Raw genomic sequence first — 21049 nt, 5'->3', positions numbered from 1 at the left:
GCATGGTGGTGGCTTTTGGAAGTGGCCTATGATATCAAGAAATGTATAAGTAATTGTATAGTATAAAATTTCACCCTTTGTTACATGGTCATTTGAGGTGATGCAATTTTTTTTGTATTGAAAATCCTTATTCTAGTTTTCCCTATGTGGAATGCACGAACAATTTTCATTACTATTCAATAACTTTCCTCCTTTCTTATGTGTACTTAAGGCAACACAAGTTATGGTTTTCCCCATATAAGTTATAGTAAGTTCTGTATTAATTATATAAGTGAGTTCCTTGTTGTTATTTGTTATGTTCCCTCCTCTTGAAATGAGCACTTGAAAAAATCCAAGTTTTCCCTCTAAAAATTTATGATTAGAGTTCCCCCTATATTGATTTCTACAAAACATACTTTAATTGAAAAAAAAATCATGTAAAATATAATTATTTATATGTGTATAAAGCTTATATTGCTATATTGTTAGGCATGCATTTGGTGGTGGTGGTGTGTGTGTGTGTAAGGAGAGAGAGGGGGTTGACTAGGGGGAGCACTAGCGAAATATACGAGTACTTTCTCTTTCTCTAGTTTGAGAGATATTGGGTCAGTAGTATCAACTTGCTAAATTCTTAAGAGGAAATAAACATGTCGTAAACCAGTCTTTGTTTAAGTTGACAACCAATCTCATTTTCGCCAAGAGAAAATTTGAGATTTCTAGTTTTCTAATTAGTCCTTTCCTCTCTTCCAGTGGGGCAATTTCACCCTAAGATTTTGGGTAGACTCGAGTAACTTAAGGTTTATCTTTTCCACCCATGAAGAAAACAAGAAAGAATGAGTTCTCCAAAAATCAATGGGACGGTTAAAATTAATACCTTGGTATGCATTCCAAGTGTTAATCACCGAACTATGCTTCTTTGGCCCTCTAGATTTAATTCCTTTTAGGTTGTCTTAAGGTTTATCTTTTCCACCCATGAAGAAAACAAGAAAGAATGAGTTCTCCCAAAATCAATGAGAAGGTTAAAAGGAATACCTTGGTAATCATCGAACTATGCTTCTATGGCCCTCTAACTCACACCACACGTTTCACACGTCACAGTTGGTTGGATTTACTCACAATCAACTTGGGTCGCTCTCTCAAGAATTAATCAGATTCACTCTTACAATTAATTCTTTAATCACACTTGGGTCACTCAAGAATGCCATGAGTCAAGGTAGAATATCCGTTCTCATAGATAGAATCCCTCTCAACACTTAATTGTGATATGTTATCCTCACAGATAAATATCACTAAGTATACGTCTCACAGACATGTAAAAGAGACATTGTATCAATGACTTCTATGCATAATAAATTCTATTGTCCCATACCACCAAAAATTATCCGACACAAATCTTGTAATACGTATGCATCGGGGACTAATACATAGTGAAAATTTCATAAAGTATAGTTCAAGATGGAAGGGCCAGTTCCTCCAAGAAGTTCTACTTTTGATGTATAAGAACTCTCCTTGCAATTTACAAAAAGTCTTAAATAAAATTTATTGTAAAAATAATCAAATGAAATGAATATGTTACTTCACAAACTTTAAATTCAAACAAGACTAATAGGTTTTGAAACGGTTTAAATAAACAAGTCTAAATCTATATAATTAGCTTAATGTCAAATGAGATGATGATGAAAAGATTAATATGCACTTGAAGTTAAAATAAACTTGAATATGAAACTTGGCAAGGAAAAATTAAGAAGGTCTGACCTTAATGTATTGTTGGCTACAAAATGAAAAAGTTAAGAGAAATAGAGAATTTAAAGCAATTCATTAATAATTGAAAAAATTAAGGTCTGACCTTAATGTATTGTTGGCTACAAAATGAAAAAGTTAAGAGAAATAGAGAATTTAAAGCAATTCATTAATAACTGAAAATGCAGTTATTCAATAAAGATGAGGACTTATCGTGCATAAGTCGAGCTAATAATTGTCGAAAGCTTAGCATGAATCCATGATAGAAACCATCGAAATAACATGGACATCATGCTTACACCACACATAACAACATGCCTACCCTCATGCACAAACTCAAGTCTATAAACTAGTTAAGCGAAATAACCATATGGCCTAGAATAATGTTAGCCTTGAGTTAGGTGCATAATTTGAAAATTTACCCCAATCATGAATCCATGCATATCTATTAGCACATCTAAGGTCATTAAATCCAAGAGATTTTGGTCATGATCTTATAACGATAATCGCTTCTCTCTCTCTCTCTCTCTCTCTCTCTCTCTCTCTCTCTCTCTCTCTCTCTCTCTCTCTCTCTCTCTCTCTCTTATTTTTCGTCTTCTTCTTCTTCTTTTCCTTCTTCTCTCTCTTCTTCTTCTTCTCCATCTCTCTCCTCTTCTTCTTCTCTCTCTCCTCTTCTTTTTCTTCTTCTCTTTCTTCTTTCTCCACTTCTTCTTCTTCTTCTTCTTCTTCTTCTTCTTCATCTTCTTCTCTCTCTCTCCTTCCACTTCTTCTCCCACGGCTCACCACAAGCTGCCACACTGCTTCTGTATTATCTCAATGTTTTTGAAATCTTGTGTAAGGGCTATAAGGGAGAAAGCATTGTGCTCTTTCTACTTGTCTCTAAGAAGACATGCACGAAGTGCTTCATGGTTGGTTCCGTGCTATCGTCGACGTTGTTGTTTTACTGGCAAGGAGGGTGGTCGGTGCCAATGTCATTTGCCGTCAGCGGCGGTCGACCTTGATGCCGGCACTATGCCGGTCAGCCTGGTGGCGATGTTGAGCCGTCTATGTGTGGTCGATTGTGCTGAGAATTGTTATGTGCATTGTTGCTACCTTGACTGGTGTCCCTTGTCAGGACTTGTGCCCGCAGAGGCTGCTGCTACTACTGCTGGTGTGACGTCCATGGTGGATCCTTAGATTTTGTGCCTACCCTACTCTGGAAACCATAACACATAGGACCTGTTGGTCTTGGGGCTGTCTGAGTGCCCCAACAAGCACACACCTTTTTGACGGACGGAGCATAACCAGGGCTCTGATACCACTGAGACGGGAAATCACGGACCTTAAGAAGCCTGCCGAATAGAAAATACAAACACGGAAGAGAAACACCAGATTGGGTCCCAACTGCCCCCCTCCCCCCCAAGCGTGTGCCAAAAACATCCCTACTTGAGTATTTGTAGATTTTATTACTTAAAAAATAGGTTACATGGCTATTTTAGCCCTTGCTTGTTCCACAAGCTTTTCTTTTACAAAAATTGGATAATAAATTATCTAAAATATCTCACTTCCATGATAAGAAATAACAAAATCAGCCCGCAAGATGCATGAAAGTAGGAACCAAAGTGGCAAAAACTAGGAAGAAGGAGTAATAATCACCAACTAATCCCAATTGGCAAGTAGATGGAGGTTTTGGTAAGTTTAATCATGTGGAGTTCCAACTCCAGTAAAAAATGAGAAAAAGTGGACACTTGACGACATCCTACCACACTTGCCTTTTTCATAATTTTAATTTATTATTATTTTAAATACTTAACCTTTCACAAAACCTTAGCCTTGAATTATTATTTTTCCACAAGCCTAATTTAATTTGGAATTAAGGTAACAACCAAAGTAGGGCTAAATAAAATTTTAGATCCTTGTGATTTTTTTCCTTGTAATATCAACTTCACACAGCTACATCGTGCCATCTCCATGAGAGACCTGTTCTTCCTCTCAACCACACCATTTTGCTAAGGTGTGTATGGCACTGTACATTAATGCCTTGTGCCTTTTTCACCCATATATGCATGAAATCCTTGGACATATACTCCCCCCCTTGATCTGAACGAAGGGTGCCAACTTTACATTCACATGCATTTTCAACCATGGATACAAAGTGCCTAAAGCACATAAAAACCTCTGAATTCTACTTTAATGGATACACCCAACTATATTTGGAGTGATCATCAATAAAAGTGATGAAGTAGAGATAATCCCTAATAGATGGTGTCCTCATAGGACCACATACATCACTATGTATAAGCTGTAATTTCTTAACAGCTCTCATAGATCCATCCTTTGGAAGTGATGCCTGATGCATTTTACCAAGAATACACCCCTCACATACATGTTTAGCAGGGGTCTCAAGAGTTGGCAACTCAGACACCATATCATACCCTTGAAGGTGTAACAAACTGCCATAATTCAGATGGCCAAATCGTGCATGCCATAATTTTGCATCACTCATAGCACGAGTCGTAGAGACTGGTCGTAAAGACTGAGCAAGCATCATGCTACAACTTCTCAACTACATCCATCTTGTATAGGCCATGAAACAAGGTACCTGAGGCAATGATAGAATAACCATCATTTCTATCCTGAACTGTACATCTGTCATCCACAAAATTTACCATCAAGCCTGACAAGGCTAAGGTTGAAACTGACAGCAAGTTATTCTTAATGCCTGACACATACAAAACTTTAGAAAGAGTAAATGCGCCTCCATTTGTAGTGAGCACAACTCTACCAACAGGATATGAGAAACCATTTGTACATGTGACGGTTCCTACACTTGGGACAGATTCCAGAGATGAGATTTTTTTTTTTTGTGAAATAATGTGCTTATTAGCACCATTGTCAAAGTACCAAGCATCCAATTCTGTTATTGACATGCATACATCATGAACAGAAGGGTCATAATTGCAGTATACAGTTCATGCCCAATCATCTTGAGCAAAAATTACAGATTCCTTCTTCTCTGCACTTGGTGTAGATGCATCAGCCAAAGCCATGCCCGATTCTTTCTTTTTCTTCGTCTCTAGCCTTTTCTGGTACTCATTTATGTAGTGCCCTGGTTTCCTGCAATAGTGACACTTGTCCTTCTTTTTAGGCTTATCACCTTCTTTCTCTGCATCCTTACTTGAGGATTTTGATTTTGGCTTAAAGTCACCATGCAAAGAAGCTTTACCTTTGCCTTTCTAACTGGCAACAAAAGCTTGGTCACCAACTCGCATAACAGATCTGTTTTTCCTAGACTGCTCTTCTTGCAAGAGTATTGAAACTAGCTCATCAAATGTAAGGGCATTTGGATTTCCCTTCATTCATGAGTCTAAGGGTAGAGGGAAAACTCTAATAAGAATCCGCCAATGCATTTTGAACTGTGGGCACCAATGTACTATCAGGATATATCTCATCCACACTAGCGAGCTGCTCCTTAAAATCTTAGATCTTGGTCAAGCAGCTATCCATTGAGTCTCTCTCATTCACGTGCTCAGACTCCAACTGTTTGCACAGATATGCAGCACGTGCTTCATTGCGCACCTGGTATAATGTAGCAAGTGCATCCCATGCTTGTTTTGAAGTCTTACATGACCGAATATGAGAAATAATGCTTCGCTTCACATAAAGTGCAAGCAATGCATTTGCCTGTGCATCTCTTCCATCCCATCTCGTTTGAGCAGCAGTGGGAGGTACTGGTGGTGCATGTGGAGGAGCCACATTTGTATCAGATTCTACTTCAGATGTACTTGCAGCACTTGGTTGCACTGGTAGTTGTGAAACATGACGAGTTTCACTACCACTGACCACATTCCAAAGGCCTTTAGCAACCAGTACATGCCTCATCATATAGGACCACAATGGGTAGTTAGTCCCATCAAGTTTGTCCTTAGTAGACAACATGTTGAATACATCACTACTGCTAGCCACCAAGACTGTCTACCAAATGAAAAATCTTTCAACACATTGCAAGTACTTAGTATTCACTGAATATACAACCCTGGATGGCTGCCAATTGACTGAATCACCTGCAAACTGTATGAAAAATAACACAAAGTAGAGAATAGAGTGTTACTGGCAAAAGTATGATGGTCAATGTTATTGAAGACACTGTAGATGTTGCTGCACACCAAATCTTTACCGCTGCATAGCCCAAACACCTAAAATTGAGCAGAACCAATCCAAAATGACGCCTCTCCAGAACGTCTACAGAAACCTTGCGATGCCCAAAACGCGCCCGAATCGTACTGCGGACCTCAAAAATATTGTATTCTTTGTATACAACACACTACAATATATACCTTCTTCTCCTAAGAGGGTATCTCAATCAGAGATAGAAAAATAGGGTCGTGAGGAGGGAGGTAGACTCCTCTGATACCAATTGTTGGAATTAGGGTTAGGGTTGCAAAAATGCACACACACAAGATAGAGAAGCTTGAGAGCACACAAACTCACTAGATTAGAATCAACAAATGTGTGCCAGATACAAAAGATAAGTACACACTCCAAAATGAGTAGATAAGAGGGTGTACATACGCACGGGGGAAAAAACCTCCTAGTAGTCAGGGAAAAAGTACCCTGGCAGTCCTAAGTGTGTTTACACACATCACTACCATATAATGCTACACCACCACCAACAACATGTATTAAGGAATGACACTAATCTTTTTCTTTGAGTGGCTGTGCAAGCAAGTAGGACTGGTATTTCTACATGCATGGAGGAGATATTCTAAACTAATAACATCATTTCAATGCTTCTTGTATCATTAGTTCATTGCCTTTGTACACAATCACTCCAATTGTTATACATGATCACTCCAATTGTTATAATTCTTTTAACATATTCCTTTTACTTCTAATCATGTGGCCTTAATTTGTTTTCTCACATAGATTGTGTGGGTGGAATGTATTTTCATCCCACACCTTTAATCATCCTTGACATACCAACTAATATCATACATATGTCATTACTCTTTCACTATGATAAAAATGGATCGTCCGTTAAGAGCACATGGACCACTACTAGCCCCAATAAGCATTGTGAGCTCAATATTGATGGGCACTATGACCACTGACCAAGAAGGACTATTGCGCTTTATCTTTTGGTCAATCTAGTATGGGTGGAAGAGATGGATTTATACAAACCACTCTATATTATAATATGGCCAAGCCTCAGTAATGACAGATGTCATGTATCTTAAAGGTTCTTAAAAACCTTGGATATCCTTACCATAGGAAGGTTTTTTTTTCTTAAATCCCATATTTTTAATAAAATTTTAAATGCCATATAGATGCTTCCTATGACATTCTCAAAGAATATTAAAGCCTTTACTTACATTTTTTTCACCGTATAGATGCCACCACCTATTACATTCTCAAAGGATATTAAAGCCTTAATATGCCAACAAAACCTTAAATATAAAGATTCTTTCTATAAACACCACATTGCATAGAATAGGCTAGCCTTTAAATCGTTCACCTTTATGATAACACATGGCCTATTGTAGATAGCAGGGGGCCAACCTAAAAAGGGATTTGCATCAAGATCACAATTACCCACACCTGAGAGCATTTAAAGCAATACTTGCGAATTCAAACGTAGCTCTTAGAAACTAAACATAATATTTCTCAACCTATAAGAGTCGAGGAACTCTAGGAAAAGAAAACACCAAGAGTGAATCTCTCATGTAGTAGCCAATACCATTCTTAACAAATAAGCCACCACTAGCAACATTGCCCTCTAAAAGGATTATGTATTAAGTTTTGATTCAAGTAGTGACTGGATGATAACTATGGCTCTCCAATGATACTTACTCATTCAAGTAGTGACATGGATGATAGCTATGGCTCTCCAATGACACTAACGTTCCCCAAAGAACTAACTCTTTTTGTTTAAATGGATGTAGGTAAGCAGAGTTGGAATTTCTTTGGATTTATAGGTAAGCAGGAGTGGCATTTCCACACACATGGAGGAGATATTGTAAACCAATAACATTATTTCAATGCTTCTTGTATCATTAGTTCATTGATTTTGTCAATGATTACTTAAACTATTGTAGTATTCCTTATACCTCCAATCCTATGGTGTAAATTTGTTTAACACACACACACACACACACACACACACACACACACACACACCACCCAACCCCACCCACAAAGCATGGGCTTAACAAATATAGTAATACAAGCTTTACATGCTCATACAAATACTCAATGCATTTTACATGATATCTATAGGTTCTTTTCTCAATCAAAGTGTCTTTTGAAGAACCAACATAGAGGGATCTCTTATTATGTACTATCATAGGAAAACTTGCATTTTTACAAGTGCACATTTTGGAAGGAGGGAAATTTACAAATAAAAATAGGAAACTCACTCATGCAATCGATACAGGGAAAAGAAAAATAACTTGTGTTGCCTTATGCGCACATATACGGAGAGGAGGAAAGTTAAGGAATAGTAATCACGGCTAAGAATAAATTTATCGACTTATATAAACACTGGTTTACAACATGTTTATTTCCTATCAAGTAATCACGTATAAGAAGAAATTTGGCGACTTAAATAAAGACTGGTTTACAACATGTTTATTTCCTCTCAAGAATTTAGTAAGCTCATGCTATCAATCTAATATCTCTCAAGGATTCAATAAGTTGATGTTATCGACCCAATATCTCTCAAACTAGTGACAATCCCCCTCTCTCTCCTCTCTCTCTCTCTCTCTCTCTCTCACACACACACACACACACACACACACACACACACACACACACACACACAAACACCACCACCACCACCACCACCACCACCACCAAGTGCATGCTTAACAATATAGTAATATAAGCTTTATACACATAATTGTATTTTCCATGGTTTTTTTTCAATTAAAGTATGTTTTGTCGAAATCAATATAGGGGGAACTCTAATCATAATTTTTTAGAGGGAAAACTTGGATTTTTTCAAGTGCTCATTTCAAGAGGAGGGAACATAACAAATAACAACAGGGAACTCACTTATATAATTAATACAGAACTTACTATAACTTATATGGGGAAAACCATAACTTGTGTTGCCTCAAGTACACATATAAGAAAGGAGGAAAGTTATTGAATAGTAATGAAAATCATTCGTGCATTCCACATAGGGAAAGCTAGAATAAGGATTTTCAATAAAAAAATATGCATCACCTCAAGTGACCATGTAACAAAGGATGAAATTTTATACTATACAATTACTTATGTGTTTCTTGATATCATAGGCCACTTCCAAAAGCCACCACCATGCATACATTACTACATGATTTCAAAGAGGCCCTCTTTTCCCCTCAACACTTCATTTATTTTTAAAGGTTCACGTCAGTCCTAAGCACCTACCAATGCTAAGCCTTATTAAAAAGGTATTTAAACAAAGAAACAATCAAGTATCTTCTTTATCCAATGTTGCTTTCTCTTTATTTGAAAAAGGTGGGAGCTTATAGATTTTGAACATTGTTTTTTCAAAGGTTATAAAATAATATTAAGTACTAGGTGTGCTCTATCTATGCATATGATCTTTGATCTAGTCAATGTCTATTATTTTACCATTAAAAAGGGTAATATTCACACATATTATACACCTTCATTATGATTTGGGGGGGGGACATAATCAATCATGATGACATACTTCAAAACTATTATATGCACACAATCTTTTAAGGGTCGTTAATGACCCATTTTCAATGGGAGGTGCAAACACAATTAGCTTTTGAGGATCCACACGGATTGGATAAATATTAAAACAGATACTTGGTATTACTATTTGTCATAAATGATGTTGAGATGGTGAATATAAAAAGGTATAGTAGTGCTTTGAAATATTCGAAAAGGCTTTTGATTTTTGTGTCACGTGAATACAAGAGTTTTTTCCTTCAACAGATTCTCTCCTTCTCCCTCCCTCTCCTCCCCCCCCTTCTCTCTCTCTCTCTCTCTCACACACACACACACACACACACACACACACAATACATGATACCCACCTTTTCACCAACCCCCCCTCTCTCTCTCTCTCTCTCACACACACACACACACACACACACACACCAATGCATGATACCCACCTTTTCACCAAACACCCCATGTGGTAGGTAATGTGGAGGAAAAACCTTTCACTTTTGTTTTTCACCTTACACCAGATGTGATTGATGATATGTATGTAGAGGAGAAATTTCGTCTCTTTCAATCTCTTTCTCAACTTTAGAAAAGGAATCCTCACTTTAACAAATAAAAATTCTAAATTTGAGAGTAACATGCTATGATAGTTATTAAAGGAAAGCGAAGCCAAATTCAATTTGAGAGTGACATGATGGTTGTTAAAGGAAAGTGAAGCCGAATTCAATTTAGGGTATGCAAGCATCGAAAAATGCTATTTAGGTGTAAGTGTTGGAAAATGATGAGCCTACTATTTGCACATACCCATCAAAGTTGTGGGCTAAGGTTGATATGATATTTATCTTATATACATTAAAAATTGAGAGTTTCAAGCCATAGGTGGGCATAGCTATTGATGGAAGGTTGATCTAAATTGGAGCCCAGTAGAAGTGGTCATAATGTATTAAGAGAAAAAAATTAGTGCAAGTTGTTTGACCTATTTCATATTGGATGGATATGGTGATGTGTCATGTTGATTTTGTGGTTTGAAATGGGTGCTCATTTGGCACAAACCACTATTATTGCTCAATTATCACAAGGCTATCATGATTAATCTACTATGACCCCCTACTTGCATCGTGTTTGGTTTGTTGAGGTTTTGCTTGAGCCTTGTCATATTTGCAAGGGAGCTCATTTGAGCATACTTGAGTTTCTATGTGAGATTTGTCATTATACCCTATACTAGAGGCTTGTATGTGTGATTATGATTCGATGATCTGCAGGGGTATGTTGGAATCGAACAAATGGAAATCAAAGCTTGAAAATAACACATACCACTGACACATGTTCTCATTGTTAAAGCATTTGGTGACGATGAGTGGGGTTTAACAATGGACATGCAATTAAGCCTATATGTCCACCATTTGTAAACGAGCCTGGTCAACTTGGATTTACCAATCCACAAAATGTAGGTTGTGTGTGTAACGAGCTTGGTCAACTTGGATTTGAGGACATTGCTAGTTTTGAAGTTTGCATGTGAAGCGCGTTAGAGAAAGAATAAAGCTTCTGCTTTGGATTTTACTAAGGTGGAATGTTATTTTGCATTCTTATCAGGGAAGATCTTTTTGTGGGTAAGTCGGACCGGCTAACTGCTAACTGTGTAAGAACAAACCCTAGCTCTAGGATGAACCAACTTCCCTTGGTGAACAATGCAAGGGAACTATTGGTTATATAATAAGATGGTGGAGCACATGATGATCATTGATGATGATGCATCCAACAGCAAGCAAACAAAATGACCACTTCTGCACATTCTCCTTTCATCTTCTTCCTCGTCCTATGCGCATTGCGATCCCACGCCCTCAACCCCCTTCCGGGCCTTCTGCCGTCTCTCTCTCTCTCACACACGCACCGACACCCACACCACACTCGCGCGCGCGCACACACACCGGCTGACCCGCCCACGGCGCCGCTGCCTGCACACTCTCACCTTCCTGACTTGTCCTCATGAACCATGCCCTCGGACGGCCTCAGAAAGAGGCATCAGTATGGAGAAGCAGACGAGTCTGATTCGTTGAACGCGCCCTTGCTTTCCTTCAACACTGTAAGTGCTCTCGTACATTATTTGAATTTCTGGGAAACCATGCCCTAAAAAACAAATTGTACGCCCTTATTTTCACTGGAATTTTTGGAAATTAGATGCTTCCGTTTGGGAGAAATCTTAGATCTTGGTGCACAAGTATGCCAATCCAACCCAGATAGGAGGCCATTTGCCACATATAGCATCCGTGTCTGTGTAAATTAAAAGCAGCCCCCATATGCTCATACAAAGGGGTTCACAAGGTTGTTCTCTGTATCATCACAGTCCATCGCCATAAACATGGTAGCTTGATAAGGCTATTTCTTTTGTGTCAATGACTGTTGACAGTGGACCCCATTCAAATATGGACGCCATTTTCTGTGCCAATGCAGCAGGGTGGATCCCATCAGTGGCTGCTGACGGTGGACCCGGCTGAACTATTCCTTCCACCAGGCCATTTTCCGTGTGAAACAGCCTTGTATAAAGGTCTATTTGTGAGATTTTGTGTCTGAGGCGGCCATGTGCAGTCAGGATGGGCCATTTTTCACACATAGATTGGAAGTTTCCACACAGGCTGTGTAAATGGCTTTGAATGGACACAGAAGATTATCTATTTGATTGGTAATTTAAGAATGATATGGAGGTTGGCAGTCAGGGTTTGACAAAAGTACACCTCCCCCCCCAAAAAGCCGCTGCTGCCACTTCCCTTTTTTCCACAGCTATGATGGCCAATTCGACGGGTTGTTGGCAGCAATGATTTTGTACTCAGTTATCAACCAACAGAATTGAAGCTCTTAATGTGGGTTCTGTAACCTGTTATCATATAAATAATGTACCCTTTGCTATCGATACACTTGTAAGTTATCTTATGCCTAAGATTACATGAAGATAGAAAACATTGCACACTTGTGCTACATATAATGGCCATGTCAAAGCAAGACTAGCACCACAGTTTGCCCACCTTGAAACCAAGAGCAATGAAGGGTTCATTATATTTATGCATTAGCTGGTGAGCCAGAGGAGGACCTGTCTTGGAAGGTCTTCCTCACAGGAGACAACACCCTTTGTTTGAGTCTCAACTCCTCGTGACTCCACCGTGGTACTTCCTGATACCGCCTTGCAAGTTGCCAACAGGACTTATTATCTTCTTTAGGTGGCTGATGGTTTGTTCTTTGAGTTGGGCTTGTTGCTTTTCATGTGCCTGGCGATAGTGTACCGCATACTGCTGCCCATACCTCTCCATCATAGCTTCAAAGTGGTGCAATTAGATACTGGTTAGGTTGGGGAAGTATGCAGAAAAAGAGTGTGCCTGATCAGACTTGGACTCGACACATGCAGATTCTCCACATGCAAAACTCCACCATTAGATATGCGAGACTTGGTTGCAGGAAACCCTAACACACGATGTGCAAGACCTGGCAGCAGGAAACCCTAACACAAGATGTGCAAGACCTGGCTGCAAAAAACCTTAATGCAGAAACCCTAATGCAAATGTGCTGTGTGCAAACACTGGGGCACAAACTTGGCTGCCTCTAAACCCTAATGCAAAAAACATTGGTTGCAGAAGCTCTCTCCATTCAGCCGATACAGCAGATTCAACTCTCCATTCAGCCAGTACAGCCCTCCACTCAGCTGGTATAGCAAGTACATGGGCTGGTTCAGCAGATACAGCCCTCAAATCAATTGGTACATCACTTAATGCAGCCGGTGTGGTGCATAAATCAGCCGGTACAGCTCCGTACAACCATCAAGAGGCTATAGAAATATAGAGACCTTTTGTTGAGGGGAGTGAAGGAGTATAGGAACTATAGAAACCTTCTATTGAGGGGAGTGAAGGAGTGGAGGGACTCTCAATAAAGTGTTGTAGACAAGAATACGAGCAATCATCATAGTAGAGGCTAGTCTACAGCAAGAGAGCCTCCTCCAAATGAAGAGAGAGGGCTTCAATTTATAGATTTGGGGCTCACATGAGTAAAAAATGGAAAGGGAAGGCTATAATGACAAGTGGAGAGCTAAGGTGACAAGTGTGAGGCCACTTGTCTCACTTTCATCCAATGTCTTGCCACATGCCCAATTCAAGAGATGGTTGCTCATATAAACTTCATCTCTATAAATATCTCAACTCGTAGACATCTTGCCAAAGGTGCTTCAACAAGTCCCCACATTTTGCCTCACTCACAGACGTAATGATGTGAATTGAATTTCCATTCTAGGTTGTCAAAAATAGTAATCTTGCTAGATTTTAGGAGTGTGATCCGTTGTATTCTAGGATAATCCCCCATTTCCAAAGCTTGTACTTTCCAAAGATTTAGACGTCTTGGAGTCCACTAGACCCCTTTCATATTGGAAAATGTCCAAGCTGGTGACATTCGCCATTACTACCCCCACCACCAGATCTTCTTCATAGAGGGCATGGTCCTCAGGGCTATCCATAGACTACGTAATGGGCGGGCCCAGGATCACGAGGGACTCATTGCCAAGTACATCTCACATGGCGATGCTACCTTGGTGTCCCTACTCGCCTACATCTTCAATAGAGACCTTTGTGAAGGATTTCCACACTCTTGGTTTGTTAACACCATCACCCCCATCCTCAAAGACGGAGATCTAGTTGATCCTAATAATTACAGGACGATCATGATTTGCTATACATTGGCCAAACTCTATGGATCGGTGCTAGAGGCGAAGCACATCTTCACCCTCCATGCCATCATTGAGGAGGGTATAGCATGATATCAAAGGATTTACTATTGCTTTGTGGATTTTCGCAAAGCTTCCCATACTGTATCCCGAGCTTGCCTCTTACAGTGTCTATAGAAGATAGGAGTCCCATTTGAGCTCCCCAAGCCTGATAATTACTCACTGTGTCCTCTCGGGGGCTATGGTGTTGGAGTCCACCATTGCCGGAAGAAACTGCTCACTAACTGAGATACATATACTCTGCCTTGGATCCCAAATGGGCCGAAGGTGGGTGGCAAAAAGTGTGGCTCTTGCCTTGCAAAATCTTCCCGCATTTGTGGGTATGACCAGTTGACAAGAGATACTCTTGAAGAAAGAGAACATCAATAGAGCTAAAGGCTCTCTGCAACTCCTCGTGAAGGACTCTTGGCGCCCAATCCCTAAATGTTCCAAGAGACCATCCGCATCAAAGGGTTCTAGTGTGGTGAGATCTGTTGGAGCTGTCCTCCACCCAGTAAGACTTCGGCGAGGGTTTGGACGACAGTTTGTCTTGGTGCGTAGACATTCGAGGTGATCCCCGATCTTGTGCTCCATGTGGGCCCACTCTGCTCTGGCCCGGTTGCATGCATATACTGGGTTGCTTTCCTACTTTATTTATAAGTGTTTAGCCATTATTATCCCTAGGCTCTTAATTATAAGCTCGTAGCCAATCTAGACCTCATCCTGCTAGCGCTCTGAGCCCACATGTGAACCCTCTAGGTCCCCACGCTCCTGCTAAGCCCTAACTCTAAGCTGGGTTAATCCATGTCACAACCCTAATCGTAGGTTTGTTGGGACGTAACACCCGCCATTAGGTATCTTGATCTTCCACCCACTAACTAGAGATCGAGGATATACTTTGATGACTTAGAGAGGTCTTACTGTCGGAGAATGCATAGGCGAAAGCATAAATTGAACAAGAGAGAGAGTATAGAGAGTTTGTGGACAAGATTACCTTTTATAATAGCAAACAGCTTTACAATGGCAATAGCCAGTAGAAGTGTTGAACAATGTGCAAGGGATTGGATGGATACAAGTGAATATGAGGACCAGCCTTATATAGTGGAGATGTGATTGTCAGAATGCAGCGGAGATGATAACCAAATCTGAGAACACTAGAGCAAGAACAGTGTAGAAAATAAACAGCACAAGAGAATGAGAGAGAGAGGCGTGTAACTCTACTCTATATACACAAGATTCCGGAATATACAAGATACAATGGTGTGGGGGCCATGGGGCCATTTTATATGGCCCCAAACATGCAGTCGTCCTGTAGAAAAGGCAACAACTAGCTATATCCACCAGTCGGCCAGCTGTACACAGTCGGCCAGCATACATGAGAGGTCGGAGACTAGAAGGACTAGAATACTGGAATCACCTTGGAGAGAGCACTGGCCAACCTGTTTCCTCCAAACAAAATGCCACCACGATCAGCAAGGAACTTTGCTTGGCTAAGAATTCCCACACAAGGAACTCCAATAGACGATGAGCTGTTGGACACATTGCGTCCATAACCCCCAACAGTGACGGAAAACACATCACGTCCAAAAAGCCTTGAACAATGAACTCAGAACAGATCCAGTTCATAACCATGTCCTGCCAGATCTCTAATGCTTGGAACTCCGAATCACAATTCCCATGCACCAGTAAGTGGAGCTGCAATCAGCCCCCTCTTCCGCCCACTAGCCTCCTCTGGCTGGAAGCACATTGGGGACTGCATGTATACTAGAGAAGTACACCATCTTGGTCCTCTCGAGCCGGAAGCGCCTTGGGAGCCCTAGATGTGTTACTAGAAGAATCTGTATCACTGTCGTTTGTTGTGTCTTTGCCCTTTTTCTGAGATGAAGACTTGCCCTTGGTCTTGTCCTTCTTCTTGGACAAACAATCCTTGGACAGATGTCCTCTCTTCCCACAAGAGAAACAACGACTGTGACCTTTCTTTTGAACTCTGGAAAGTGCTTGGTCAAAACTGTTGAGAGACACCTTCATCTTACCCTATGAGACTAGGACGGACTCTTCCTCCAAGAATAGGAAGCTAAGATCATCAAAATCCAATTGAGTGGTTGTGACCTGGCACCTCAAAGCTCGAGAAACCACATCGTACTCCAGAGGAAGCTTGGTGACGACAAGTGCAGCCGGTTGAGCAGAGGACAAAGCAGCACCTATTACCAGTAACTGGTCATTGGTCATGGATAACCTTGGCCTTCATGAGGAACAACTGCATGGAACTGCTTGTAGGAAATAACAAACGGTAGAGTTGCCCTTGCAAAGTAACTGCTCTCATCGACGAATCTCGAGCAAAGAGATCCTCGTTTTAGACCATACCTGATGAGCTGGTGAGACCTCCTGTGTGATGGTCCGCACAAGCACTGAATGCGCCTTCAAATCCCGATTCTCCCAGTCTTGTAGTTCCGCAAGGAATTCATCCTCTTGATCTCGAGTCCACCTCCTAGAGTTCTAAGGATGGTCGGGCTTCTTCTCACTGCCATGAAGAATCTGTTAGCAATCATCTCCTGTTTGTATATTTACACCAGGGCCTCTGTTGTGGGTGTGCCCGCCCGATTTAGGTGTTTTCTCATTTTTCCCCACTCTCCATATTTTTTCCCTATTTTTACCAGGTGTGGGAGGATGTTCCGTTGCTCGTGGCTGATCAATTCACTGGCCGACTGCTGGTCTGGGTGTCTTGGATGCTGGCCAACTGCCCCTACTGGTCCTCAACTTCTCCTGTGCATTGGCCGACTCTGAGAAGCTGGCCGACTGGGGACATGTGCTGGTTGTGGACATTTTGGTCCTGTCGGCTGTCTTTTGAGCAGGCCAACTGCTCATGTGAGGCCATATAAAATGGCCCCTTGCTCCCCCACTTGTTGTATTAGGTTTTCGGGATTTTCTTGTGTATATAGAGCAGAGTTACACGCCTCTCTCTCTCTCTCTCTCTCTCTCTCTCTCTTTCCATTGCTGTATTTTTTCTGCAGTGCACTTGCTCTTGTGTTCTCAGATTTTGTCATCATCTCCGTTGCATATTTTGACACAATCTCCCACAAACCCTTGTGGATGAACCAGATCCACGTTTGCAGCTTCCAATGGGCATAGTTGGGTCCGTTCAACTTGTCATCCTTGTTCGTACATGAAGAAGACGGTGAGCAGATTGCAGAAATGTGGAGCGAGGATAGAGAGCTTGTGGACAAGATCACCTTTTATAATAGCAAACAGCTTTACAATGGCAATAGCCAGCGGAAGTGTTGAACAATGTGCAAGGGATTGGATGAATACAAGTGAATATGAGGACCAGCCTTACATAGTGGAGATGTGACCTGTCCGGCTGCCTGAGGAAACAGGCCGACTTGCTCATGACTCACTACACGAGAAAAAATGCATAAAAGCCCATAAAAGAGGCACAACCTCATGACATTGAGATGCACAAATTCTAACACTTACCACATGCAGTGGACATCATCACAACTCTACGCTTTGTTATGGAGGAGGATGGTAGTATTATTGGATGAGAGCAAGCACTCCTCCCAACCGATTGTAGTGGCACTTTGTATTAGCCACATGACTACCCTTACTACCTTTTTTTCATCGACACAGTTTCAGAGTATAGGTAGCTACTTTGCTTTTTCAGTTTTTAGTTTTCCTCATGGATCATTTCTTTCATGGAGTTGTTGCACTACTCTTCAGTCCATGGACCCTTTGGGTCTTTTGACCATGTTGATCTCTCTTTCTCTCTCTCTCTTTTATGGCGATTCATGAGTTGTGTGTCCCTAACTTGACAAGGTCTTGAGAGCTCTCTGTAACTTTGTTGGGCTTCGATGGTACAGTTTTTCATCTATTATGCCTTGCTTAGGCTATAGGGGATGCCTTATGCATCTCCCACCATAGTACTCAAACATGTATCATCATTCTCGTCACAAAACACACCCCACCCCACCCCACCCCACCCCACCACTCCCCCCCCCTCCTTTTCTCTCTCTTCCCTTTCTGCAAAGACGTTAATAAACCTCTCTCTCTCTCTCTCTCTGTCTCTCTCACACACACACACACACACACACACACACACACCACCCCAGCAAAAGGTAGGGTGCACTTTTCTCTCGTTTTCAAAGAATGCTATATTTTTTTCCCTTATTTTTGCAAATCATATGAAGTATGGCTATGCAACTTTACATCTTGAAGTCTTTTATTATTACTTACATCTTCAGTGAAAACCATATCTTTTTTTGACACAGTTGACACCTTTGCAAGATCTTCATTGTGGCTTGGCAACATGCTATTATGCGGCTGTGCCCACCAGAAAGGTCAAGGGGACAAATTCCTGACTTTGGATCTCACACCAGTTCAAGTATCTTGCTCTCTTCTTCTCATTGATTTTGGGTCTTTGCCTGATGGCAGCAGTGTGACACGTCTACATTTTTAATGTTTTGTCTTGCAAACTTAGTCACATTCAAGCAAGCCCTGTTGGCTTCTATGTCAAAAGCTTGAGGTATGATGTGGCAGGAAGAAAGGCTTCGTAGATTCCAATTGCGCCTAGAAGCTGTGTTTGATGGGGCCCGGTCTGAGCATCAGGTCAGTTCATCTCAGTCTGCGGAAGTCTGAATTCAGCATGTGGAGGTCTGGGGTTGAACTTGTGGCATAAATGTCAAGTATTTCATATAAGTGCCTTATTTATTTAGCAGGAGGCATTGAAGGCTTTATGGTACGCTGCATTCCCTGATTTGGATTTACATGGACTTGTTTCCGATCAGTGGAAGGACATGGGGTGGCAGGGCAATGACCCATCTACCGATTTTAGGTTTTTTTCACTAATTAGCTCCTTAAATCTGGTTTTTGTTATGTCTTAGTCTGTACACCATCCTATATGATATTACTTGTACATATGCTGGGACTTTGCAGGGGTGGAGGATTCATCTCTCTCGAAAATCTGCTGTTTTTTGCAAAGAAATACCCGGTATGCTGGCTCACTTTTGAGTATGGAACAACCCCACCCCCGCCGCCCCCCCTCCCCCCTCCTCCCTCCTTTCCCACCCAAAAAAAAACACACCCCCCTTGATTTTTTCTGTTTTCTTTTTTAGAAAACATTCCAGCAGTTGTTATGTAAGAAAGGAGGTAGAAGGGCAACATGGGAGTACCCTTTTGCTGTGGCCGGTGTCAACATTACATTTATGTTGATTCAAATGCTGGACCTTCGTTCTGGTGAGTGTTACCTATTTCTAATCTAAGCAGTTCAAATCTTTTACAGTATTGATTTTACTTCCCTGATCTTGATTGATCACTAAAACCTGACCCTCGAATCCTACAGGTAAGCCAAGGTCATGGACGGGATCATCTTTTTGGAGGATACTGGCAGGTATGTCATTCTCAGTAGATTGATTGTTTATGATGGGATTCAAATGCACTGAATGTAGTGGTGTAAGCATGATGAAACACACCCTTTTTCTTTTAGTTGAGGTTTTCTTTGCTTCACGTCTTGCAGATGAGGAGACGGCTTTTGATTTGCTCTATTGTGTTGCATTCAAAGTGATGGATACACTGTGGCTCGCAATGCATGCTTCATACATGGAATTCAATGTATGTCGCAAGATCATACCGATGACACCCACCCCTTCCATGCGGTTTAATTCCATCTGGGGCATCTACTTTGTCAACACTTTAAATGCTCTCAGATTTATTTTTTTATAGCAGGGATGTGTTAGTCTGGGACAACTTAGTGTGTGTGTGTGTTACGTAACACACACACACACATTCTTACGGACTGTATGCTTGCATGAGGAGTCAAGCCAAGTGCAAACTGTTGATTGATGTGGATTGTGATTAATTGAAGTAGAATCAAGTACATAATGATAGTTTCTAACATTGGATTATTACATTTATGTTGCCAGGTAGTTATGAAAGCCACACGTGCCCAGCTCGAGCAAGAGCTAACCATGGAGTCCGTTAATCGGATTGAAGACATGCCATCATACACACTCCTTTGAGAAGATCATTTCCAAAAAAATGGCGGATGACCTCTGTATTATCACTTGTATAAAAAATTTACAATATGCTGACTCTTTTGAGAATGCATTTATACTTGTCCTTTCCTGTTCTAGACATTGTACCACAAGGGGAGTTCTTTGACAGGGTAGAAGACATTCTTGAAGGCGGTGACATGGTGCTCTGTGTAATTACGAATGGTTTGTTTTTGGCAGCTCCTTGAAAACATCTTTCAAGGTGGGTCCTATTCTTGAAAAATATTTACAAGGTCAGAGGTTTGAAAAGCTTGTGCATTGCTAAGATCAGTTTTTTACACATGACCATTGATTTTTTAAAAAATCCTTATCTTATAGAGATCATTGGGATTGAGAACTCATCATATGCCATTGATGAAACTAGGGTGGGCACACAGAGATGGTTAGGATCACTGAGGTGAGCACCTGAATAATAGTAGTTAATCGTTGCACAGAACAAATCAAATTTACAAGCACATAGGTTGGATTAAGAAATTGCATTTGAGGGGGTATCATATGAATGGAGAACAAGCCTCACTATGCTGTGGTTCTTCACCAGGTCGTTTTTGAGTTCGGAAACATTTCTATGTAACATATGTATCCATGCTATGTATAACATGGTTTGCTATTGACATCAACTATTTTATATGACCAAGTATACATGGATTGGAGGTTCTTCAGATTGTGAATGATAAGTGGTAGTCAAGATGCCTTTACAGTACTCGAGTGCTAGCCTTGTAAGCACAAAAAAGGGTTATGGATTTTCATGTTATATCAAGCAAATGCTGAACCCACAAGTTATATGGATACATTGCTCCAAATGATCATTAGAAGCATAGCCTTGTAAGCACAAAAAAGGGTTATGGATTTTCATGTTATATCAAGCAAATGCTGAACCCACAAG

General features: G+C 40.8%; 1 protein-coding gene across 3 annotated transcripts; it reads left to right on the top strand.

The window, feature by feature from the left end:
* Window positions 1-11107: 11107 nt before the first annotated feature.
* Window positions 11108-20415, top strand: LOC147620947 (uncharacterized). 3 transcript variants are annotated; one of them, XM_086825214.1, is made up of 9 exons: window positions 11108-11467; window positions 18388-18500; window positions 18656-18724; window positions 18832-18950; window positions 19052-19106; window positions 19231-19351; window positions 19458-19505; window positions 19632-19726; window positions 20038-20415. In XM_086825214.1, the coding sequence occupies exons 2-9, from the start codon at window positions 18426-18428 to the stop codon at window positions 20131-20133; spliced, it is 678 nt and encodes a 225-aa protein (XP_086681340.1). In that variant the 5' UTR covers window positions 11108-11467; window positions 18388-18425; the 3' UTR covers window positions 20134-20415. The 3 variants fall into 3 exon arrangements, with proteins under 3 accessions (XP_086681340.1, XP_086681342.1, XP_086681343.1); XM_086825216.1 differs by having other exon boundaries at window positions 11119-11467; window positions 18835-18950; XM_086825217.1 differs by having other exon boundaries at window positions 11119-11467; window positions 19632-19770; window positions 20038-20173.
* The last annotated feature ends 634 nt before the right edge of the window (window positions 20416-21049 follow it).

This window comes from Cibotium barometz, chromosome 31 (assembly GCF_041138505.1).
Source record: "Cibotium barometz isolate CiBa-2024 chromosome 31, ASM4113850v1, whole genome shotgun sequence".
Taxonomy (NCBI): domain Eukaryota; kingdom Viridiplantae; phylum Streptophyta; class Polypodiopsida; order Cyatheales; family Cibotiaceae; genus Cibotium; species Cibotium barometz.
Note: the sequence above shows the minus strand (reverse complement) of the source record. Positions and strands in the feature narration are given on the sequence as shown.

Bases quoted from the DNA above. Each gene is read 5' to 3' on its own strand.
- LOC147620947 (XM_086825214.1), top strand. From the start codon at position 18,426: ATGCTATTATGCGGCTGTGCCCACCAGAAAGGTCAAGGGGACAAATTC. The intron at 19,352-19,457 runs GTGAGTGTTACC...CGAATCCTACAG, and splicing joins AATGCTGGACCTTCGTTCTG to GTAAGCCAAGGTCATGGACG. The intron at 19,506-19,631 runs GTATGTCATTCT...CACGTCTTGCAG, and splicing joins TTTTTGGAGGATACTGGCAG to ATGAGGAGACGGCTTTTGAT.